This window comes from Pempheris klunzingeri, chromosome 2 (genome assembly GCF_042242105.1).
Source record: "Pempheris klunzingeri isolate RE-2024b chromosome 2, fPemKlu1.hap1, whole genome shotgun sequence".
In the NCBI taxonomy this organism is placed as follows: domain Eukaryota; kingdom Metazoa; phylum Chordata; class Actinopteri; order Acropomatiformes; family Pempheridae; genus Pempheris; species Pempheris klunzingeri.
Genome location: NC_092013.1, coordinates 25,650,099 through 25,676,048, shown reverse-complemented (window position 1 = coordinate 25,676,048; position 25,950 = coordinate 25,650,099). Strand labels below are relative to the sequence as shown.

At 40.0% G+C, this 25,950-nt stretch overlaps 1 protein-coding gene across 2 annotated transcripts; it reads right to left on the bottom strand.

Annotated features, from left to right (window-relative positions):
• Positions 1-3,015: 3,015 nt before the first annotated feature.
• apobec2a (apolipoprotein B mRNA editing enzyme, catalytic polypeptide-like 2a) lies at positions 3,016-18,155 on the bottom strand. Of its 2 annotated transcripts, none has more exons than XM_070846473.1 (4): positions 17,811-18,155; positions 5,364-5,588; positions 4,306-4,611; positions 3,016-3,550 (listed from the first exon to the last, which is right to left on the bottom strand). In XM_070846473.1, exons 1-3 carry the CDS (start codon positions 18,029-18,031, stop codon positions 4,308-4,310), a joined length of 750 nt encoding a protein of 249 aa, XP_070702574.1. In that variant the 5' UTR covers positions 18,032-18,155; the 3' UTR covers positions 3,016-3,550; positions 4,306-4,307. The 2 variants fall into 2 exon arrangements, with proteins under 2 accessions (XP_070702574.1, XP_070702567.1); XM_070846466.1 differs by having other exon boundaries at positions 3,016-3,684; positions 17,811-18,153.
• Between the last annotated feature and the right edge of the window lie 7,795 nt (positions 18,156-25,950).

Sequence of the window (25,950 nt, the reverse complement as noted above, 5' to 3'; positions counted from 1 at the left end):
AAAAGTACTGACTGATGTTGAAAACAGTGATTTGATTTCAGAGCATTTTCAAATTGATATGTCTAGTGAAATAAGTGTTACAACTTGGGTTAAACATAATGGTGTTGAATATCACACAGGTCTTGTTGTTTGCACAAATTTTGTTAATGATATGCCAGTATTCAATAAGATTGTTTGCATTTTTCTGAGAAATGAAGTTTATTTTTTGGTAACAGAAATGGAGACTACATTTGTTGCATGCATTTTCATGCATTTAATGTTGTTGAGGATCTCCATAATGTTTTGGTTGTTAAACCTAATGACTGGCTGATATTTTAAGCCCTTTGATATCCAAATGTCTTATGGTACAGACTCCTTTTTCTATGTTGTGCCAGATAGCTGCATTGTACAGGGCAAATTGTTATGAGCTACCAACCTAAGCTGCTGCTGCTACAAAAAAATGAATAAAATTTGGTGGCACAACATTTTGGAGTGATTTTTGCACATGGGTGGTGGGACTATCACAGTAACAGACTACATTTGAACACTATTAACTACTATTAACTCTATTAACACTTATAGTGCTAGTTTAAGAAAAAATATAACACCTCCAAGTGTTACCTGATCACTGGGTGCAGTGTTGACCATTTACTCCTTAAGTGTCCCTTAATAGTGGACTTTTAACACTGACCTGGTGTTCTTGACATCCGTTGTGGTGTTAATATATTACACTATGGGAGTTTGTTCAGTAGCACTGTCATAGTGTTAAAATATCAACTATTTCGAAAGTGTTAATTTAACACTTTATCAGTGGTTCTCATATAAACTCTCGGAAAATGTTAAATTCAAATCTGAGGGTGTTAAATTTGCGTTTTCAAATTTGCTGTGCAGGTACCCCTTGGCCTGTGGCCAGTAACAAATACAGCTTTGGATGGCAGAGATCTGATAAGTCCCCATTTAACTCTCCTATCCTGTTGAACTTTGCCAGTGGTGGTATTAATTTTGATTAGATTTTTCTGTATAATTCTCTTCCGTTTACTTTTTACTTTATTGATTTAAATTATTTGAATGGTCAGGGGACAGACACAGTCTCTATGGGATGTTGGGTGGGTGACTAATGGAGGCTTGGAGAAGTGTCGGACTGCAGCTCTGCCTCCTGGTTTCGACTCTGTATTGTCAAGTTTTGGGATTAATAAACTACATTTTTAGATAAGAGGAGTGCTCCTTCCAAAATAGGATGGATGCCTCTTCTAATCAGACCAGGCCAATTACCTATGAAGCCCACATTGTTTGGGGGGAACCACCTTGACAGCCAGTGGTTGAACGATGACATGCGGCTATACATGTCATCACTGGTCAGATTGGGCAAGGGACAAGTGAAAACTATGGAGTTCGACATTGTTTTTGCAAAATGACACAACAACGATACATTAATTGTAGTGACCTCCACTTGGGGTAACCGGATGTCATTCACGCCAACGTGAATTAGACTCTTACCAAATCTACGTTTAGCCTTAGCCAGCAGTTTTAAATTGGATTCTATGTTGCCTGCCCTGGCCCCTGGGATGCATTTGACTATGGCTGCTGGTGTCTCTAGCTTCACGTTTCTGACTATCGAGCTGCCAATGACCAGAGATGGTTTCTCAGCGGTTCGCAGTCTTTTCTTTTTATTGGCCAGACTGAGATGTGGCTTTTTCTTGGCAATTCTGCCTGAAGTCCAGCATCCTGAAGTCGCCACTTCACTGTTGATGCTGACACTGGTGTTTGACGGGTACTGTTTAGTGCAGCTGCCAGTTGACGACCTGTGAGGCGTCTTTGTCTTAAACTACACACTCTCCGATATTTGTCTTCTTGCACAGTTGTGCATTTGGGCCTCCCACTCCTTTTTCAGTCTATGTTAGAGGCAGTTTGTGCTGCTCTCTGAAGCCTTCCTTTCTAAGCACAACAATAGACTGACGGGTCTCTAAAGAAAGTTCTTTCTTTCTGGCCATTTTGAGCCTGTAAACAAACAAACAACTGCTGATGCTTCAGATACTAAACTAACCTAAAGAATGCCATGGGGCAAAGGGATTTTGTGCTCCCTTATTAGTACAACAGTTTTCAGCTGTGCTACACAATTGCAAAAGGGTTTTCTAATAATCAATTAGCCTTATAAAATGATTAACTTGGATTAGCAGCCATACCAGGAGATTGATGCAGAGGACTGACAGTTGCTGATAATAGGCCCCTATGCAAAAATGTGGATCATTCTTTAAAAATCATCTGATTAATTTTAATTGTTTGTGAAATGGATAAAATTGTTTGTGAATTGCATGAAAACGTGTTTTTCTTTGAAAAACAAAGACATTTGGAAGTGATCCCAAACTTTTGAGTGGTAGTGTACATACAACAAATAATGTCAACAAATAATCCCATTTTGAAGAACATTTTGTTGGTCACTACCCAGAGCTCATGACCATAGGTGAGGATTGGAACGTACATTGTCTGGTAAATTGACATCTCTCTTCACCACAATGGACCGGTACAGCACCAGCACCAGTCCGTCTGTCCATCTTGTGCTCCATTTTACCCTCACTCAAGGGGCCCCAGGATACTTGAATTCCCTGACTTGGGGCAGCAATCCAGAGGGGGCATTCCACTGTTTTTCAGAAGAGAACGGTCGCCCTGACCCTCATCCCAACCACTTCACATCAAGCTGCAAACTGCCCCAGTGCATGCTGTATATCATGGTCTGAGGAAATCAACAGAATCACATTGTCTGCAAAAAGCATAGATGCAATTCTGAGGTCTTGAAACCAGACACTCACCTCACCTCAGCTGTGCCTTGCCGGATCTGCACTGTGCTCAGTGACGCACCGTGTTGTACCGTGGCGAGCGGCAAAAATAGAATAGGTGCGTATGTATGCTTACATTAATGCACTCCTTGAGACACATTTCAATAATTCTAATCTAAAATAATGCACACTCAAACACAAAGATGAAATAGTGAGACAGAAAAAGAGCCAGAGAAAGCACATGAGACACAGGGAAAAGAGAGACAGAGCAGACAAGCAGAGCAGTACATTTATTTTCAGATGTTTCGATCATTTGATTGTGATCATTTTAGTCTCCTCGCCATTTCCAGATTGTAGTGTGGATCAGTCATTGCAGCATTTAACCTGATTCTGATGTATGAATGTAGCCAATCAAGCTGTGATTCATTTAGCCAGCTGCTTGAAGATCTGCTCCTGTGTTGTGTTGAGTGTTAACAGAAGACTGTGAAATTCTGTTTTTACAAAAAGGTCACAAAAGACAGGGTGCAGAGGACAAATACAGATACATTGTTTGGACTGAACAGATGATCTACTCTAAACAAAAAAACTGGACTATTCCCAAGGGTGCTGAGGGTCCTAAGTTTAAGCAGAGAGTTGTAACTCCAGTCCAGACAACTTTAACAAAAGTTGGTGTATTCTCAACTGCTGAGGAAACCCAGAGGTAACAAAAGCTCTGATACTAAATGTTGAGGAGGCTGAAAAACCAGATTTCTCTTTTTCTTCTTTCTTTTCATTCACCTCTTCAAATTGGAAGTACACTAAAATTGCACAAAACTCAGTCAGATTCATATGTGCCATTATCTATCACTATCTGTCAACAACAATAATCAATGAACCATCTGTAAAGAAGTAATGGTGATGACCAATGGTGCACACATTTCCACCTGGACTCCTGTGTCGAGAGAGAGAGTGAGAGAGAGAGAGAGTTTTGAGCTTTAAAAAACACATTGTATGTAAATCTATTACAATGCACAGGTTAAATGCCTGTGTGAATCAATCCATTCACACTTGGTGCGTGTGTTACTAAGGGCCCAAGGGAGTGCACTGTCAAGTGTGACATTGATCGGATGAGCAGTTCTCAACAGCGCTGCAAGCAGCACTTCCTGGGTCCTAGCAATCAAAGCAACACTAGTCATTATTAAAAGACCCTCAATAAAAGACCTTCATGTCTTTTATTTTTGAGTCATATTTACATTCCAGTGTTATTTGTGTATTCAATGAATTCTTGAGAATAAAAGAATCATCCCCTTGACCTTGTTCTAAAATAAATAGGATGCTAATTATAAAATCTCTTTAAGATAAAACAAAAAGGATGCTGTTCCCTAAAACATGTTCATTACATAATGGGAACAATATAAATATTGTAAAACTAAATATTTATGGATATTTTCAAAAATAAAATACAAAGTGCTTTACACAGACGTTCAAAGGATGCTGCTGTCAATATTCAAGGCAAAAGGCAAAGAAAAAAGCAACTTTTTCTTTTTACACTTAAAACACTTTTTATACTTACTGTCACTGTAGAATGTCACCTAGCTTCTCGTGGTAATATTCGTAGTTTTCTTTGCAGTCCTCCCACAAGTTCAGAGGTTGATCCTCGTTCTCCACAAATGTGTCCCAGGTATAGGAGAAGTCCAAAGGCTTCATTACCCTCAGCTTACAGCCAGCAGTGTGCAGGGCCTTCAGTCCAGCCTGGATCTCTTCCTCTTCCCACTCAAGCAGCCGAGCAGCAAAGATGCTGAGCTTGACGTTTTTCCTGGCCATCAACACCTCAGCTATTTTCGCCGCGCAAGCAGAGCAGGGACTGGAAGACACATACCTGACAGGAAGACAAAATGTATGTAGTTATCCTCATCATAGTAAGCCTGCTAAAAAGAAACACATTTACATGTCATGTTCAGTTTACTTGTCATGAGGTGTGCTACTCAATCAGTGAAATCTGCCTTAAGATAATAAGAGTTTCTGTGGCTTTGAAAGAGCTTTGTCAAGTTTGAGAAAAGTACATAAGTGTCATCACTTCAGTCATCTCAGCTCAAGCATGGTGACGATGGGTTTTCAACCGAAAGCCTGTGTCAACTAGGGGTGAGTAGTTACTAACAGCCCACATCTCATAAAACAAGAAGAATGAGACATGTCAGTATTAAACCAGTAATCATTTTAAATAGCCCAAAATCTTTTTCATATGTAATTTGATTGTTTCACAGTTAAGCTGTGAATTGCAAATGATAGTGCTGTATGTTTTATAACCATAGCCATTATGTGATATGCATGTTTGGCTTCACAATGTATAACCATAAATAGATATTCTGTGTTTAGTGTATTGTTAATCAAATCTGAGGTTTGTCAGTGTGGATTATGTTTGACACAACTGGGTAAGTGTGATACAAAATGCTCATTTGTGCATTAATGGCCAGTTCTCCCTGCAGACTGAGGGAAAGCAAGCCATTATAAGAACCCAAGTGACACAACATTTAAAACAGTAATGGGAACTTGACTTGAACTTGAATGTTCTTCTTCAAATGCCACATTCTCTGTGCCACAAACATATGACAGTTTTAGAGAGCTATTTACCAGGTGACTGTGTATTTAAGTGAAGGGTCATATTGCGGAAGACACTGTGTGAAGAAGGCCTCCTCAGCATGAGACCCGGTATGCTCATCCTCTAGATAGCCCCTCAGCAGCCCATCAGCTGTATTCCCTATGTCCACCAGGTAACACAGGAAGGTCTTGTTGCGTCCCGAGGAATACTCCACATTCTTGAATTGGAACTTAAAGATGAAAGGATCAATGCGGTCCCTGTGTAAATCAGAAAAAAATGAAGGAAACATTGGCTTATTAGTTTTCACATTCTGGCATGTACCTAATGTGTTTTTTTGAAGGGCTCTGGGTTTCAACCATGTATCTCTCACCAGACAGTAGCAGGGTGATCAGGCTGTGGCTGGGGTGGTATTTCAATATCCTATGGGCTCTGCGCAGGCAGCTTACCAGATTGGTCTGGTAAGTTGCCTGCCTATCACTGATGCTGGACGGTTTTAATCACCTGCTGCAGAGCCCTCCTGTCCTGTGCCGTGCAGGACATGAGTTTTGAGCATAGGGTGGTTCATAAATGTACATGGTACCAGACCACCGCCGGCCAAAGATCTATGATTGACTTTGTGGTCATGTCATCAGATCTGCGGCTGTATGTCTGGGACACTTGGGTGAAGAGAGGAGCAGAGTTGTCAACTGTTCACCAGCTGATGAGTTGGATCAGTTGGCGGGGGAGGCTGGGGGACAGACTTGGGAAACCCAAACTTGTAGTGAGGGTGTGCTGGGAGCATCTGGTGGAGGCCCCCAGTTTGGGAGGTCTTCAACTCCTACCTAAAACTGGTTCTCATGACAACTGCCCGAGAAAAGGAAGACCAAGTGTTAATTCCGCTGTGTGTTACCAGCCTCAGAAACCGCAAAACTAACAGTGCTTCAGATTGGAGCCCTCATAAATGCTTCACAAAGTTCAAGTAGTAGACACATCTCAACATCACCAGTCCAGAACAGACTGTGTGAATCAGGCCTTCATAGTCAAATTACTGCAAAGACGCCACTACTGAGGAAGAACAACAAGCAGAAAAGAAACATAAGGAATGGATATTAGACCAATGGAAATCCAAATTTGAGATTTTTGGTTCCTCCCACCGTCTTTGTGAGACATAGAAAAGATGAGCAGTTTCTACATGTGTGGTTCCCACCGTGAAACATGGAAGAGGAAGTGTAATGGTGTCGGGATGCTTTTCTGGTGACACTGCTGTGATTTAAAAATTAAAGGAACACAGCATGCAGCAACAAGCCATCTCTTCTGGTCTGCGCTTAGTGGGACCATCATTTATTTTTCAATAGGAAAAAGACCCCAAACACACCTTCAGGCTATGTAAGGGCTATTTGGCCACGAAGGAGGGTGATTTAGTGCCGCATGAGATACCTGGCCTCCACAATCACCCGACCACGTGTTCCTTCATTATTTTGATTAATCTACAATGTGTAAAATAATTTTTTTAAAAAGAAAGAAAGAAAAACAATTGAAAGAGAAGGTGTGTCCAACCTTTTTAAACAGCACTGTACATTTTTTTTGTAGCTCTTTGGAAAGTTGTCAGTTGACAGACTGTTCAGTCCAGCACTAAAGAAAATTTTGACTACGAGGGATCTCATGTTGCCACTTTTACTGTAAGACAGCACTGAAATCATGAAGTGTGGGTGTAAATTGGATCTTGTTTACATAGTATTCCACTAGCTACTTAGCTATGGCAAACTGCAGTCTAACAGCCAGTGTACAATGTGAACACACTTTTGGAACACTGTAAGAAATTTACTGTGAAATTCACAGTTCATAACTGGCAGCAATTGACAAGTACCTTACTGTAAAATTAATCACAGTAAATAACTGGCAGCCATTGGCAAGTAATTTACTGTGAAAGAAGTTACAGTATTTTTACTGTGTTTTTATTTACAATAACAATTATGTATTGTTAAATAAAACACAGTAATAACTATGTAACTGTATTTTTGGTTACAGTAGTAGTGTCTTAACTGTAAAACAAAACACAGTAATTTTTAACTACTGTATTTTTGTTAAACAGTATTATGTTTCAACTGTAAAATAAGTCACAGAAGTATTGTGTTTTTTGTTACAATAACAGCGTTTTGATTGTAAAATATAACCTTATAATTGTGCTTTTACATTAGAGTATCAGTTTTGTAACTGTTATATGTTGATAAAACAATTTCTTTAATACAGTATACAATACTTCTTGCCATGCTTGGAATGTACAGTTTATTATAGTAATAATTGCTTCAACAATAAAGTGCAGATAGACAGCAAATGTTACATTTTAATGATTTATTCTTAAACGTTGAATGGTAACAAGCATAACATACAGTACTTCTCTGGTCTTCAATGGATGAGCATACCCTAGCTACTATAGACATAATACAGTATACATTTTGTCTTCCATAGCATATCCCATGAACAATTACCTTTGATGTCTTCTAAACTGTCTATAACAGCTAACAAACAGCTACAATTTCTACACATTCAAAACATTGGCAACTATACAGTGGAAAAACATTGGATATTAAAATACAAAAACATGAGGATTGCAAATTTAAAGATAGTGGTGATATCAAATCCAACACAAAAAATATGAAACTATTTCTTCTGCCAAGCCATTTTAGAGACATAGTTGAAAAGGCACTGTTTGGCTGATACATTACCACTACTCTTATATAAAATACAATATTTAAAACACTTTGAATACAAACAAAATGGTGGCAAATAATCAAATCCCCCACTGGTAAGAAGGTGTCGATAAACTAAGTGCTGTGACAGAGCCAGCATGTACTCTGGCATGTACTCTATGGGAAATGAGTGCTCTGTTTGAGGTAGACTGCTTAGAAAGTAACTCTACTTGTGACTCTATACTACACACTAATTTTCATCAAGTTTTGAGAGTTGTGTGTTGATGCAGGAAAATGACAAAATTAAATATACAAGAAAATTAAGTATTACAACTTTGGAAAAAAACTTTAATGCTAACTGCAAAAACATCACACTAGGTGAGGTGAGTCAATATTGCATACATAACAGTTGGTATATTTTATGGATTTTGGACCCAACATATGCATCCATAACATTTATATCTAAAACTTAAGAACATTTCTATAACTGTTTTAAAACGTAATTACATCGACATCTTCATACTAGTGCTTTCCCTTTTACAGACAAATCCACCCCATTCCACAGTTGAATAGAAATGACTTACCCCAGCAAAAACTCTGGCTCATGGCTCTTATTGTAGGGATATTTTCTGACCCGTGGTAGATCAATGACCCACAAGTATCTTTAGTGGTGTGGAAGCTTTCGTGGAGTGGGGAAAGAAAACACACTCATAAGATACTCTATCCAGAATGTGGACAGGAGATACACTTTATGAATAAAATGTTACATTTTGTGTTACAGATAAACATGAAAGACCTGATAATTTAGACAAATAGCCCAGAAAGTATTTTATTTTTGGTCTAGATCTGCTCTTTATGGAAAGTGCCTTGAGATAACACTTGTTATGAATTGGCGCTATATAAATAAAGATTGATTGATTGATTGACAGCACACCGGAGGACATGCACAAAATCATATTACACATAGCAACAGCTAGTTTCACCATAGCCTGTACAAGTTCAATAAGTTAGCACAAGTGAAAATTGGATTGTTTGTAAAATTCACACACTGTTGTGCTGTTAGAGTTCTGCTTCTTCTGCCTGCTTAACTGCCCATCCTCTCACTGCTGCCAGTCTGTTCCAAGCAACACACTTAATCTGCTGCATCTATATTCAAATATACAGTCAAATATAGAGTCCTCTGCAGTCCATGTACCAAAGTGAACACAGTTGACACAGGTGGGATCAATTGTATACATTCTGACAGACTAAAAAGATATGGCATGTCCCAAAATACATTGACACAGACCATTATTACAAATGATAGCCTAATATGGGTTGATCCACCTCCAGGTTTCCCGGCATGGAACAGTCAGTTTCAAAGTGTTATTCTTATCATTTAACATATGTAATGGGCACATCATGAAGTCAGTTTATTCAAACTAAGAACTGTCTGCTATAAAAGTGTAATCTGAATTAAAAGGTCAGTTGAGCTGAGTTTTTTTCCCCTCCCTAATTGTGATTGTGTGAGGTATATGTCATATCAGCTGCAACTTCAAATATGAAAATCAGTTCATCTTGTTTAACGATTTTTTGTTTTCTTTCTTTCTTTTAAATATGTCTTGTTTAAAAATACAGAGAGTGTGTGTTAGTGTGTGTCGAATGGTGTGTTTTCTTTTTTTGTTTTCAGTAGTTTTTCATTTTATAGTGTTGTAGCTGGTGGCTGTCAAATGAGTTTCAATAATGGAGAGAGAGAGAGAGAGATCTTGGTGTGTGTGTGATGTGTTTTTTCTTACCATTTTAGAAATTCCAGTTAGCAGAGTGGAGACATGCAGGTCCACTGTAACCCGTCTGCATGTACAAGTTAACCTGTGGTTTCACTTTTTCTTTTGATGTGTTTGTCTTTCTCTCAAAGTTCATGCCTATGAAGCGCCTGAAAAGTGTCAGGAAACACACAAAGCATTTAATGCAGTTTTTTCAGCTTTACGATACATATAATCACGTTTATGAATTGGAAGTTTTCATGCCAATGTGTTGGCATCCCATCCTCCAGAACAAGGGTGGGTTGCCAACACATTTGTGCTAATGTCTAAGTGCATGGTGAAAACATACAACCTGTGTTGTTTATAATTTATAACAATTATGACAATTTATAATTCATTGCACACTAATGAAATAGACAACATCACATTATAGATGGATTTCTCATATTCTGCTCAAGTACTTACCAAGTACGAATCCATCATAACCTCCATCACCATATGCTGCTGCGACCACCTAGAATAAGAGCAGACTAAAGCGTTTCACCCTCTGTACTGAGAGGGCGATCACCTGCAACTTTCACTTATTTAGTGTTAGGATCTGACATAAAGCCGCAGTGAAAAGACATAAGGTGAGGCAGGCAGTAGCTCTGCCGCAATGAAGAGGGCGTATGTGAGCTCACGTTTATTCTTGTTCAGTGGTTGCTCTTCTTCTACGTAGTCAAATAAAGTTCAATAGGAGTCTGTTATTTTATGTTTTGCTCTGACTGACTGCAAAAATGGAGGATGTAATATCTCAGCTCAAAAATTTCTCAAAATTGGACTTTCAATCAAAACGTGAAGTAATAAATAAGAAGGAGAGGCATATGGAGTTCATTTACAAGTAAAGGTAAGACCAGTGTGCGAATCCTGTGTGTGAGTGAGAGAGAGAGCGCATCTGCCGTGGTGCTGTGCTGCTTGTTATATCTGTCTGTAGCATCCACCTTGGTGTTTTTTGGGAGGCATACTGAACCGCTAAACATTTTACATTCTTCCTTGGCCCAATATGTACCTGCTACGTGTATGGATGGAAAGAATGCTGATATGAGATATGAAACACAATCGGTAGTTGGCAAATATATTGGGTGCATATATTTGTAAATCTGACTCTGAACGAGGAAGTGCCTCACCAGCCACAAACCTCACCGCATGTCACTGCAGTACACTATTGGTTACTGTGACTTTCTACAGTAAATGAGTTGTTACTGTGGTTTTCTACAGTAAATAAGTTGTTACTGTGATTTTTTACAGTACGCTATTGGTTATTGCGATTCTCTACACTAAATAAGTTCTTACTGTGATTTTTTTACAGTAAATTGTTGTGTATATTGTTGCGATAATCTTTACTGTGAGTGATAAATATTACATATCAAAGAACTTAATGCAAAATTCTGACCTGTTTTTCCATGGATTATCATTTCTGAAAACAGCAGCTCTGTTGCACAGCAAAGTGGATTTGAACCCGGAACCTTGTTGCTGTGAGGCAACAGTGCTAACCACATTTACCTCACCTCCATCTTTTCCCTGTGTCTCATGACAGTAGCAGCACTCATAGCTAGATCAGCTGATCACAGATGAATCAGCTTTCAGTTAGCTTTAATAGCTGTAGAGATTCTTGATAGCGTTTGTGTCAGCACGTGTGCACAGTACTGATGAAGGCACACAGTTCTCAGTGCCAGGGCAGCAGTGTTATCTCTCTGTAGCCTGTAACCTGTTTAACAAACACCTGCATATGAAGATCAACCTGATGGAGCAGAGCAGAAATAAGAGCTTTGGGAAGGCCTTCAAATATCAAATATCAAATAAGAGGCTTGGGATTTATTGGCAAACTTTTAACTTGTGGTAATGACAACATGCTTCATTCATTGTATTGGTCAATGCTTTGGAAAATTATTTGCATAAGTCATTGTGATACAGGCAATCAAATAAACACTATATAAGATGCCACCCTAAGCCACTTCCATGACAGGTACATAGGCTTATGGAGTAAGTGAGGCAGGGAAGGGATCAAATTTGGGAGAGCAGTGATTCAATTGAGTGAATGAGTTGCAATTTACGTTAATAATAATAATAATAACAGCTTGAATTTATATAGCGCCTTTCAAAAAGACCCAAGGACGCTTACATAAGATGGTAAGCTTTAGATAAGTGTCATGTCAATTTAATGAAAGGTGTATTTTTATTTCAAAAGCAATACATGTACAATCATGGAATTATTGTACCTGTACATGTAGCTCTGTAGTCTGTTGTATAAATGAAATGATCAAATGATATATAAAGACAACAGTCAACCTTTGGGTCATGTGAGCATCATCCATATCCATGAACCCAAAGCAGGTGTCAGGATCAGAGGGTTATTTTGGTTAGCACAACAGAGGGGAGATGTACTTTTTTCTTATTCCTTTCAAGATGTTCAAAAGGCACACTGTGCTTATCTTGTACATGAATTAGAGTTTTATCATGGTGTAGAAGAGTGGCTAATTTATTCACTGGGTCAGGCACCATCATGTCCTCCTGATATTACCAGTCCCTTTTTTAGTGTGTATGGCTGGCCATATTTGTGATTTCATTTAGCTCATGCACTGCCCAGTTTTCTCTTAACTCACAGTAACTGTCACAATGCAGCATTTGTTTCATGAAAAGTGTAATAATCTTCTCACCAGATCTGTAATGTAAAACTTTAACTGAGGTACTCAGCAAGGATTCCTTGCCAAAGTATTTTTGTTTAATTCTAACTAGTAAGCAGGTTTGCACATCTGATAACGTGTGGTGTTGTATAGCTAATTTCATTGCGTTGTCTTCGTACCCTGAAGCCAGCCAAAATCATGATCAGTGTCTCTTTAGTAAAAAGTTTTTACAACAGCCAAGTTTAATTTTTAGTCTATAAGTAGTATTTGATTTGGAATATTGTAGCTCAATGACAAAGCTTAGTTATCAGACCCTTGGCACCTGAATGTACCCCTGAGAAGAATTTCACTCAGCACTCAAACTCAGTAACCTCAACATAAAACAATGCAGACGTATCTTCCATTCTGAAACATTGTGAAGAAGTCAAGAAGTTTGAAGTTGAAATTGATTTTCATGGCATACTGAAATTAAGTGAAACATATGGATGGACAATGAAAAATGAGTGAAAAAAACAACAGCACAACTTGCATGAGTTGAGAAACAATAGTCACATTATCGCAACATTGTCACAACATAAGCCTGTTGTAGTTTCTCAGCTGACAATGCAAAAACACTGGTTTCATCCATTAAATAGATGACAAACTTAAGAGCAGGATGAGGTATAACCACACAAGAATTTCTTTTGTGTTTGTCAAGAGAACATGAAGGATAGTAAAGTGGGAGCCTGGTTTAAATTTGAGCCGTCAAGATAGGGGCAGTGAGGCAGCAGTAGGCAGAGCATAGTCAATTTTACATTGTCTACATGGCTGATGACTAGTAAAGGCTTTAATTCTCTCTCTCTCTCTCTCACACACACACACATACACACATTCACCCCCCCACTAAATATTAATGTATTGTATGGCTGCACTACCCCAGTACTATTGCTGTCAGGTTAAAGATGACAAAGGCTCTGATATAAATTACAAAATAAGATTCAGAGCACATTACTGATGGTTCCTACCCAACTTTATGAGACCAGGTCATATGTATACATATAATCATTTTCATAAAAGGCTGAATACTTTCCTACAACAGCTGGCCCCTAAGGTTTTTGGCAACATTACTCAAACAGGAGGAAATTTGTCCTGTTTGGAAATTTGAGACTATTTTTCAGCAGTTGGTTTGGTGAGTTATTGGATATTTATGGGACCAGAATGATGTATGGTGATTGACTCAAAATGGTTTTGGTTTGGTCTTGGTTTGTGGATCATAAGAAAAATGTAGAATATCACCAGATGTATCATTTAATGAGTAAGGCAGAATCAAAACTGATAACAGACTTCTCAATTTTAGATTTGATAAGATGTATTAACAAAATTAAGTTTTTGGAGGTTACCTAATACGTTTGCATTGCAAGCTGGTGTCTACTCAGCCAAACATGTTGTCTGAACCATCTTGATTTTTGGTGTTCAAAAAGGCCAAAAGAGAAATTAGTTTCTCTTTGAATCCTTGCCTGATTGTGCATCATAATTCAGCCACGTACATTGTAGCTACAGAGCAGTTGAATATGAATCATACTAACTGATGGCTAAAGCAAGCACATAATCAATAATAAAGGGAATGCCTCCTTTACAGTTTAAAGGATATTTTGGCTTGTAATGACTGGTGTTGTGGAAAAACATATTGTGAATGAACAGAGAGACACCAAATTGTGTTTTATTCTTGTACAACAAGAGCGACAGTTCACACAGAGTAGTCTGCACTGCTAGAGTAGTCTCTGCTAGTGTGAGCTCTAGAGAGTGTCACACACAGGATATTTATAGAACACAGTGTGTGGGGTCTGTCAACATTACTGAAAGGATCCCTACAGAGATAGGCCTTAAAGATCCTTTAGATCCAGAAATAGCTGCTATATTGCTCAGTGCTACATTGCTCAAAGCGACCACTGACGATAAGAGTAATGTTGAACGTTAGCTGCTAGTCTGTGTTGTGTGACTTGTGTGGTGTTTTAAAGGCTTAGTTCGGATGCTATAAACAAACTAACCAATCAAGGCAGCATTACATCAGCCACTCACAGGCTCTGCAATTTAAAATAGCTGTTTTTGTCAACTGAGTCTGGTGGCTTTGAATAGCACGCTACAAGGGCTGGTTCTGGATAAGCACAATCTTACAGGTCTATTTCTGTAGGAATCATTTCCACAATGTTGACAGACACTTTGAATAACAACCTGAGCATGTCATTGGTGAAAACAAGCAGAGAGTTTTAGTGGATATGCTTTAATCGGGCGCTATGCCCCTGAAGGATCACTTTACAGCCATTACTGCCCATTCTTAGCTGCTGGCTGGGGTGATTTTCTGGACCAGTTACAAAGGCTTTGGACCTACAAGCCAAAATGTGTAAAAATAGGGCACAGGTTTAAAAATACCACAGCTGTCTGTTAAGGGGATCATATTAATCTTATCAGCAATATCAGATTGGCCTGTCAGTCTGTGCAATTATAACATGTAAAGTTTGCTCAGCAGCATAAGAAGAAACTGAGCTATCAGCAGGATCAATTTAGATGATATCTGATATCTTCAGCTTTAATTGTCAGGCATGACTTGCCAAATGCTTGTTAGTATTGCTCTGACAATGGAGACAATGACATAGCATTCACCACTAAATATAATGCCACTTTTGAAAGTAAAAAAGTTGTTTTTTGTATATGATTTTCCAAAATTCCTAATTTGTTATTATACCCTTATGGCCTTAAAGGTGGGCAACACAAAGCACTCAAACTACTCAATAGAAACAAGACCTGTCCAGCACTTATTCAAAACTATTCACTTTAAAGATTTAATACTAAGATGATATGAATGAACGTTTAACATTAGAATGCCACTCCTGAAATTGACATGGCACTCAGCTAGACAGTTCAACCTGAGAAGGGAGTTTAAATGGTCTTTCGTTAACTACACACACCAGCTTACAGAGCGTGCTTTGACCAACAGATGCAACAGATGCAAGGATGTAATTTTTCTTGGGATGGGGGACATGTCCTCTTAACATTTGAAAATCCCTTTCTGCCCCACTGATTTTAGTATACTAACATTATTGTGGGGTTTTCTAGATGATACATGAGGAAATATACTATATACTTTTCTTTAGGTAAAACTGCTGAACTGAATGCACTCTTCTTCGCATTCAAGAGGATATTGATGTCTATGGTGACCAAGGGTTTGTTGTTTGGAAAACAATTTACAGTCCCTCAGTATTAGCCACATAGAAGTTGATGTTTCCTGTTATACAAGCCATGAGATCATCATGACCTCTCCATGTGAATTTCAGAGCACATCCCAGTCTGATCTTTCAAAGCAGGTCTTTAGAACCTGGTCTCCTGTAACCATCTGCTCACAGATAGGACACTCGTCCTAATAGTTACAGGCTGCCGTTGGACAAGAGGCTTATACAGGGTTGAGGGTGGATCAGGTTGTGGTTTGATCTTTCGAGGAGAGAGAGGGCTGCAGAGCTTCCTTGACACTGACATTTAACAGATCCAGTGTCTTATTTCAAATGGTTGGACAGTCCACAAACTGCCTGTATGGGGGCAGAGTAGAAGTCACAGTGACATGGTAGATGGTTTTCCTTCTGTGATTCCAAACTTTGCTGCAGTCTCTCAGTCAGGCCCATTCCACATAATAGTCCCACTCATGCACTCCTCTGGGTATTAATCAATCTATAGCAGTTCCACAGTCAACTAAAGACACAACAGAAAAGATCCCAAACGTATGTATCCAACCAAAAGCTCTCTACAAATAATTCAGTCAGTCATTTTGATGAAAGCAAACTTTTTCTCCAATCCATAATCAGTCACTCTCTTATAAGAGCCATTCCCTGCACAATGATAGCTCATCCTTTATCTTTAATGCTTACAACTATTATTAATAACTATTTTCAATGGAAAGTAGCTAAAGTTGACTTGAAAAGTCACTAGATGGAAAGATGAAGGAGGTCTCTGAAAAATACAATCCGGGTCAGTGGTTGGCTATTTGATGTTTCTGCCAGGCTGTAGGTACTGTCATGGACACTGGAGGTTCAAGCTCCTAAACCCAGCAGTTCACCATCCACACCCATTGCCACCCTGTATCATCTGCCTGCCAATCAGCTGCCGGTCTGTTCAGTCTGCCACTCACCTGTTGCTCATCAGCTCTTTATCTCTCTGTGTTTATGCCAGTCGGTTTGTCTAGTTCTTTGTAAGATTGTTGTTAGTGCTTAGCCTGCCTGCCTGTTATTTTGATCATCAGGATTTGATGCATGTTCTCTGACTTGTTTCTCTGCCTGTTGCTTTGGTACCTATGCCTGATTACCTGGATATATGGTTTTGAATTCTGGAAAGGACTGTACTTTTCTCTGCCTTCTTCCATCAGTGAAGTCACTGTGTTGCCTAAATCCTGCCTCCTGTCCAGTGAATCTCCATTTGGGTCTTCTGAATGGTGTCAGATACATTGACTAAATGTGCTACTGCAGTATCTCATTACCTGAACACAGTCCACATTTCCTTGCCAAAACTTAAAATTTGCCTGGACTAGGAATGAAAATCCCTAACTTGGCAGAACTGACAAGCAGCGGCTTGCATCTGGGAAGACACACAAAGCCAGAACTGTGCAAGTAGGCTGTGCGTCCTCATTCACACATCATTCATACAGGAGGAACCTAAGTTGGAGGAGAATATTCTTTCACACACATTCACACACTGAAGCTAAGCTTCAGTAGCAACTTGGGGTTCAGTGTCTTGCCCAAGGCATGAGACATGCTGACTCATAGGAGCCAGAGACTGAACCACTGACCTTTTGATTGAGGGATGACCCACTCTACCTCTGAGCCACAGAGGTATTATATACTGCTAAATGTCACATGGCAATGGGGGGGGGGCATCCAAACGCAACTCTGGATGTTCGCACATCCAAATGGATATGTTTTGAGATGGATTTTTTTTTTCAAAATCAAATTCTAATTGAGGAATCCACATTTGGTCATTTGAATATAATAGCAATAAAACAAACAAAACATCAGATCACAGGATAGGTTATATGTCATATATTAGGTATGTTTATCACTATCAGTTTTTGTAAGGCACTTGGCTGATTTTCTCTCATGTTTCATTTCAGTCACAAATCTCAAATGTTTACACCTTTTTTTGTGAAGAAAGTAAGATTCAGATCAGCACCCTTAATTGCCAGACATTGCCATGCCATTAAAGTAAAATCTGTGTTCTAAGTATTAGCATGCAGGATCAGTGGATCCTCTCTATTTATTGTTCACTGTGATCAGAGATAAGCCAAACTGTCAAACTAAAGTAAATGTAGAATGGAAATCAGGTAACTCTGCCATGCACAGTCTATTGAAATGTTCCATGAACATTACATGCTGATATGGACCTACCCGGCAATGATTTCAAATGGAGGTAGTTCCATTGGCTCAACCTGAACATCTCCATTCTGACCATCAGCTACTGCACCATTGATGACTGCTGCCTCAGCCGATGGGGCCTCTCCATTATCCACTGCTGTCTCTCCTTCATTTTTCATTTTTGCATCTTTGGTAGCTGACTCTTTTTCTCCTCTCTCTTTTTTTCTCATTACCATGCGACTTTTGTCTGCCATGATGAAGGAATGATTTTCTGGAGAATTTGTTGGTTCAAAAGTCTTTGCAGTAATAATTATGGTGATATAAAAAAGACAAGATGTAGAGACCAGAAACAAAAAAAATGACCAAACAGAAGACGAGCTGAAAGGAAGGGAGATCAAGTGAGAGGGAGGAGTGGAATGGCAGAGAGGCCAGGGGAGAGCAAAGGAAGAAAGAGAGGGACAGAGAGAAACACTAAAGTTAGACCACCAAGTTCATATTTGTCCATAAACTAGGCTTATGTACTGTTAATGTACAGTTTCTCACTTATCTATTACATGTCTCACTGTGGTGAAGGAGAACTTTACTTAGATGTAATAAAAACAGCAAAAACAAAAAGCTCTGAGGGCGGCTAAATAATCAAATGTTTAATTAGCTTTCAAATGTCAGTTTTAGCTTTGAGAGATTTCACAGGCTTTCAGAATGGAACACTGGATACTTGACATTGTATTTGAGGCAGAAATTGTAAAATTTAAGCACACTTCTAAAACTCAGCATACATTATTGCAGCTTCAACCTAAAAATATCAGTATGGCACTAGCCTTTAAAGGCTCATATGGGTGAAACCATGATAGACACACACAGGCAGCTGCAACTCAAATACCAAGTAGGTCTATTTAAAGTCTCTGAGGGTTAGTGAGAAAGGGCCCTAGCCCTGGACAGCTGAGTCTGTGGTTATATACATTTTGACAGACTAAAGTCGCAGCTGATGTTGTCTACTGATCCATATTATACAAGCAGTATCTGCCCTCAGTGGGGACGTGTTTAGTATAAGCTGCATACAGTGATTATGAATAAAAGTGAAGGCCTGATGAAAAGCCTGAATGTTGCTTAGTAGGATAGGATAGGATAGGATAGGATAGGATAGGTGTTATCTGATCGCTTGCATGATGGCAGAAGACTTCTCAGTATGTGTAGTATGTGAAAGAGCACAGTCATGGTGTCAGTACAGGTGGCAGTTAGCTAAAACAAGGTTAGCCACAGACTACAGTCAGCATTCTCATTAGAAGGCTCTCTGCTAGATGGCAGAAGATGATCCATTTACAAATGATAATTTGGTATCTGTTAACATTTTTAAATCAATAAATTACTTTGTATGTCTTGTATGCCTGTCAGAGAAATCAAGTATCAGGAAATCAGACAACATGTTAACATTAGCTGTTTTAACATGGTACTCAGCAAAGCTGTTGGTGTTAATTTTTCAGTGTAAGTTCAAATCAACAACAGCCAGTGTTAATTTAATACTGAAAAGAGTGGGCACTCTTTTCTAGTGTTACAATTAACACTCTCAGAGTTAATCTAACACCAGTGATTTTAGTGTGTAAAAAAACATGCAGCAGCTCAGTGTCAGTAATCAATGTTTTTTTCTCAGGCCTTTTTATGTTACTTGTTTAAATTGTGATAATGATACAAGCAAGACCCTACTTCTTTTTTTTCCCTCCTGACTTACAGCACAGAGTTTTCCCTCACTAATATTGGCATATACACTGAACAAAAATATAAATGCAACACTTTTGGTTTTGCTCCCATTTTTCATGAGCTGAACTCAAAGATCTAAAACATTTTCTATATACAAAAAAAAAACATTTCTCTCAAATATTCTAAATCTGTGTTAGTGAGCACTTCTCTTTTGCCAAGATAATCCATCCCACCTCACAGGTGTGGCATATCAAGATGCTGATTAGACAGCATGAATATTGCACAGGTGTGCCTTAGGCTGGCCACAATTTAAAGGCCACTCTGAAATGTGCAGATTTGCTTTATTGGGGGGGTCAGAAAACCAGTCAGTATCTGGTGTGACCACCATTTGCCTCACGCAGTGCAACACATCTCCTTCGCACAGGTTGTTGATTGTGGCCTGTGGAATGTTGGTCCATTCCTGTTCAATGGCTGTGCGAAGTTGCTGGATATTGGCAGGAACTGGAACACACTGTCGTATACACCGATCCAGAGCATCCCAAACATGCTCAATGGGTGACATGTCCGGTGAGTATGCTGGCCATGCAAGAACTGGGATGTTTTCAGCTTCCAGGAATTGTGTACAGATCCTTGCAACATGGGGCCGTGCATTAACATGCTGCAACATGAGGTGATGGTCGTGGATGAATGGCACAACAATGGGCCTCAGGATCTCGTCACGGTATCTCTGTGCATTCAAAACGCCATCAATAAAATGCACCTGTGTTCGTTGTCCATAACATACGCCTGCCCATATCATACGCCTGCCCATACCATAACCCCACCGCCACCATGAGCCACAACGTTGACATCAGCAAACCGTTCACCCACACGACGCCACACACGCTGTCTGCCATCTGCCCTAAACAGTGAAAATCAGGATTAATCCGTGAAGAGAACACCTCTCCAACGTGCCAGACGCCATCGAATGTGAGCATTTGCCCACTCAAGTCTGTTACTACGACGAACTGCAGTCAGGTCGAGACCCCGATGAGGACGACAAGCATGCAGATGAGCTTCCCTGAGACGGTTTCTGACAGTTTGTGCAAAAATTCTTTGGTTATGCAAACCGATTGTTGCAGCAGCTGTCCGGGTGGCTCATCTCAGACAATCTTGGAGGTGAACATGCTGGATGTGGAGGTCCTGGGCTGGTGTGGTTACACTTGGTCTGTGGGTGTGAGGCCGGTTGGATGTACTGCCAAATTGTCTGAAACGCCTTTGGAGATGGCTTATGGTAGAGAAATGAACATTCAATTCACGGGCAGCAGCTCTGGTGGACATTCCTGCAGTCAGCATGCCAATTGCACGCTCCCTCAAAACTTGCGACATCTGTGGCATTGTGCTGTGTGATAAAACTGAACATTTTGGAGTGGCCTTTTATTGTGGCCAGCCTAAGGCACGCCTGTGCAATAATCATGCCGTCTAATCAGCATCTTGATATGCCACACCTGTGAGGTGGGATGGATTATCTCGGCAAAGAAGAAGTGCTCACTAACACAGATTTAGACAGATTTGTGAACAATATTTGAGAGAAATGTTTTTATTGTATATAGAAAATGTTTTAGATCAGCTCCTGAAAAATGGGAGCAAAAACAAAAGTGTTGCGTTTATATTTTTGTTCAGTGTATGTTAATTGTGACAATTAATGTCAGCACAGAAATGCCAACGATATGTTACAGGGTCATGTGGAAACTTAGACTTAGACTTTCTTTATTGATCCACATAGGGGGAAATTCACGTTACAGCAGCAACAATAGAAAAAAAAAGAGTAAAAAAAACAACAGTAGAAAATAAGCAATAGCAAATAAATATATGTTGTGATGATAAATAAATATTTACACTATGGACATAAAATGTACAAGTATGGACTGGAATATGAACGGAATGGAATGATATGAATGAAAAACAGTGTATTAACATCAGCCAGTGATGCTGATGTTAAAGAGTCTGATGGCTGATGGGAGGAATGACCTGCGGTAGCGTTCATTCCTGCAGAGCGGGTGCCTCAGCCTGTTGCTGAAGGAGCTGCTGAGGGCCTCCACAGTCCCATGCAGGGGGTGAGAGGAGTTGTCCATGATGGACTTGAGTTTTGTTAGTGTCCTCCTCTCACACACCTCCTCTATGGAGTCAAGGGAGCAGTCCTGGACAGAACCGGCCCTCCTGACCAGTCTGTTCAGTCTCTTTCTGTCCCTTTCCATGCTCCCTCCTCCCCAGCAGACCACTGCATAGAGGACTGCAGACGCCACCACAGAGTCATAGAAAGTCCTGAGCAGAGTCCTGGACACTCCAAAGGACCTCAGTCTCCTCAGCAGGTAGAGACGACTTTGGCCCTTCTTGTACAGGACTTCTGTGTTGTGTGACCAGTCCAGTTTATTGTTGAGGTGAACACCCAGGTATTTGAGGGTCTCCACCCTCTCAATGTCCAGTCCCTGGATGTTCACCGGTGCAGTCTGGGATTCTTCCTGCGGAAGTCAATCACCATCTCCTTTGTCTTGCTGGTGTTGAGCTGAAGATGGTTTAGCACACACCACTCAACAAAGTTGGTGACAACCTCCCGGTACTCCTGTTCGTCCCCCTCTGACACACACCCTACGATGGCTGTGTCGTCGGAGAACTTCTGGAGGTGATAGCTCCCAGAGTTGTAACTGAAGTCCGAGGTGTACAGGGTGAAGAGGAAGGGGGAGAGTACTGTCCCCTGTGGGGTCCCTGTGCTGCAGACCACCATGTCAGACACACAGTCCTGGAGCCTCACGTACTGTGGTCTGTTGGTGAAGTAGTCCGTTGTCCATGCAGCCAGGTGACAGTCCACTCCCGGTCTTTCCAGCTTCACCCTGAGCAGTAACGGCTGGATGATGTTGAAGGCACTGGAGAAGTCAAAGAACATAACCCTCACAGTGCTGCCGGTGTTCTCCAGGTGAGTCAGGGATCTGTGAAGCAGGTAGATGACTGCATCATCCATTCCAGTGCTTGGTTGGTAGGCAAACTGCAGTGGATCCAGATGTGGGCTCACCAGGGGGCGGAGGTTTTTGAGGATGACCTCTCCATGGTCTTCATCAGGTGAGAAGTGAGGGCCACAGGTCTGAAGTGGTGGGGCTCCCTGGGGTGCGTTGTCTTTGAGACTGGAACCATGCAGGAAGTCTTCCACAGAGCTGGGACCCTCTCCAGACTCAGGCTCAGGTTGAAGATGTGCAGGAGCACCTGACAGAGCTGGTCTGCACAGTCCTTCAACAGTCTGCAGGTTGGGCTGCAGGTCCTGATGCCATCAGTAAAAATGAATCAGTAATTGCATCTGTTGATCTATGCATCCTAAATCCGTGTGACATTGTATTGTTTCCAGCTTCTATTTGTATGTTTAATATTGTGCATTGTATTTATGGAGTATACAAGCACAATATATGTGTTAGTTTTTATAATCAAGCCCATGGTTATGTTAAGATACAACCCCAATTCCAAAAACGTTGTGACACTGTGTGAAATGTAAATAAAAACAGAATGCAATAATTTGCAAATCTCATAAACCCATATATTATTCCCAATAGAACATATACAACATATCTGATGTTGAAACTGAGGCATTTTACCATTTCATGGAAAATATTAGATCATTTTGAATTTGATGGCAGCAACACATCTCAAACAAGTTGGAACAGGGGCAACAAAAGGCTGGAAAAGCAATTGCCACAAATCAAAAACAACTGGAGGAGCATTTGACAGCTAATTAGGTTAATTGCCAACAGGTCAGTAACATGACTGGGTATAAAAGAGCATTTCAGACAGGTCTCTCAGATGTAAAGATGGGCAGAGGTTCACCAATCTGCGACAAACTGCTTCTAAAAATTGTGGAACCATTTCAGAAAAATTTTCCTCAATGTAAAATTGCAAAGGCTTTGAAGATCCCACCATCTACAGTGTATAATATAAAAATATTCAGAGAATCAGGAGAAATCTCTGTGCACAAGGGACAAGGCAGAAGGTCAAAACTGGATGCACTGCATTAAAAACATGGCATGATTGTCTACTGGGAATCACTGCATGGGCTCAGGAACACTTCCAGAAACCACTGTCTGTGAACACAGTTTGCCATGCTATCCACAAATGCAAGTTAAAGCTGTATCGTGCAAAGAGGAAGCCATATGTGAACACGATCCAGAAATGCCTCTTCTCTGGGTCAAAGCTCATTTAAAATGGTCTAAAGCAAAATGGAAAAACTGTTCTGTGGTCAGATGAATCAAAATTTGAAGTTCTTTTTGGAAACCATGGATGCCGTGTCCTGCGGACTTCAGATGAGAGGGACCATCCAGCTTGTTATCAGTGGACAGTTCAAAAGCCTGCATCTCTGATGGTATGGGGTTGCAAAAGTGCCTATGGCGTGGGCAGCTTACACATCAGGGAAGGCACCATCAATGCTGAAAGGTATATCCAGGTTTTAGAGCAACATATGCTCCCATCCAGACAACGTCTCCTTCAAGGAAGGCCTTGCACATTTCAGCAAGACAATGCTAAACCACATATTGCATCCATCACAACAGCATGGCTTCGCAGTAGAAGAGTCTGGCCTGCCTGCGGTCCAGACCTTACACCAATAGAAAACATTTGGCGCATCATAAAATGAAAGATCTGGCAACGAAGGCCCAGGACTGTTGAGCAGCTAGAATCCTGCATCAGACAAGGATGGGACAACATTCCTCTCCTAAAACTCAGCAACTGGGCTTCTCACTTCCCAGACGTTTACAGACAGTTGTTAAAAGAAGAGGGGATGCTACACAATGGTAAACATCGGGCTGTTCCAACTTTTTTGAGATGTGTTGCTGCCATCAAATTCAAAATGATCTAATGTTAAGATGTCTCAGTTTCAACATCTGATATGTTGTTTATGTTCTATTTGAAATAAAATATGGATTTATGAGATTTGCAAATCATTGCATTCTGTTTTTATTTACATTTTACACAGCGTCCCAACTTTTTTTGGAATTGGGGTTGTAGTTAAGCCTATGGAAATGGTATTAGATGGGCATGTATATAAAAACTTGTTATGCAAATATATATATATATATATGTGTGTGTGTGTGTGTGTTTATATATCATCACCCTCTTAAAATAATTGCCTAAGTCATTTTTTTACAAAAATTATTTTTTTGCCTAAATCATCTCCTCATGATGCTGGCCACCTCTGGTAAAATTGCCTACATCCTCAGTTAAACAGATCATGCCATTCTACCCCTTTAGTATAATTGCCTATGCCAAGAGTGTGACTTAGGCAGTTTTACAAGCTTTTCAAGATGGCGGCTGATTCAAGAAGAAGAAAATTCTACACAGTTTCTGATGTTATTTCCACGATTCAGGGCTCCTCCCATATTGGTAGGTTAAGATGTTTACTATAATATACACTAGGCTATATATATTGCATAATATTTCATCTTTTTATTCAGTCTTTTTAGTTAAAATTTCAGTTTAGGAATTTAGCTAAAAAGCACAAAAAGTGGATAGGCTCCAGAATCTATGGCTTTTACAAGTGATAAGCTTTCTGTTAACTTTTTATGTCTTATCAAACAATATTTGAACAAACAGTATTGCTTTTTGTCTAATTTTCTCCACAGTACATCATCTAATTAAGAAATCATAACATGATTTGACTGGTATTATAGTATGCCTGTTCTGCTGTGTCTAGAGACAACTTGCAAACCATTTTGGGAATCCTAGGTGTAGCTTAATAGAATTGACCACAAGGCAATTCATGTTTCTCAGAATGATCACACATTTTTGAAGGGTTTAAATTTTTTTTTTCCATTTTGGTAGGAGATGCACTTGACAATCATGACACCAGTCTGTCCTCATCTACTGAGGATGACAATGAGACTATCATTAAAGAGATAATGCAGCATGTTGATAATGATGCAGCATCAGCTCCCATGGATGATGTTAAAGATGCCAAGCAGACACATCCACACCATGAAGAGGAGATATCAAATGATGATGGTGATGATGATGATGGTGATGATGTCATTCAAGATCCGGACTGTACCCCAACCTGTGATGAGTGCTATGCCCCTGAAAATGAAGACAGCCTAACTATGGTGGCAACAACTTTAGAACAGCAGCATGAGGATGAGGATGAGGATTTAAACAATGCAGGCAAAAAGAAAAGAAATAAACGCCTTAGAACATGGAAGCAAAATGAATCCAAGCAGAAACGTCTCAAAGGAATGTCATACAAGAGCAAAGGTGGCAAAGAAATAAGTGCAAAGGCTATGGGTCCTCCATGCAACTCCAAGTTCTGTGAGCGAGTGTCAACTCGAGACTGCCAAGTCCTTACAGAAGAGCAGCGGCAGTGGGTATTTGACAAGATTTGGGAAATGAACACCTGGGAAGAATGTCGGTTATACGTCACCACTTTGGTCACAAAGGTTAACATCAAGCAAAAAAAAGTTGCTGAGGGATC

What these genes read in the sequence shown, in the direction of transcription:
- apobec2a (XM_070846473.1), bottom strand. Translation starts at nt 18,031, where the DNA reads ATGGCAGACAAAAGTCGCATGGTAATGAGAAAAAAAGAGAGAGGAGAA. An exon ending in CCATTTGAAATCATTGCCGG is followed by an intron (nt 5,589 to 17,810) that starts GTAGGTCCATAT and finishes TGATTTACACAG; the next exon opens with GGACCGCATTGATCCTTTCA. An exon ending in CTTAAATACACAGTCACCTG is followed by an intron (nt 4,612 to 5,363) that starts GTAAATAGCTCT and finishes TCTTCCTGTCAG; the next exon opens with GTATGTGTCTTCCAGTCCCT.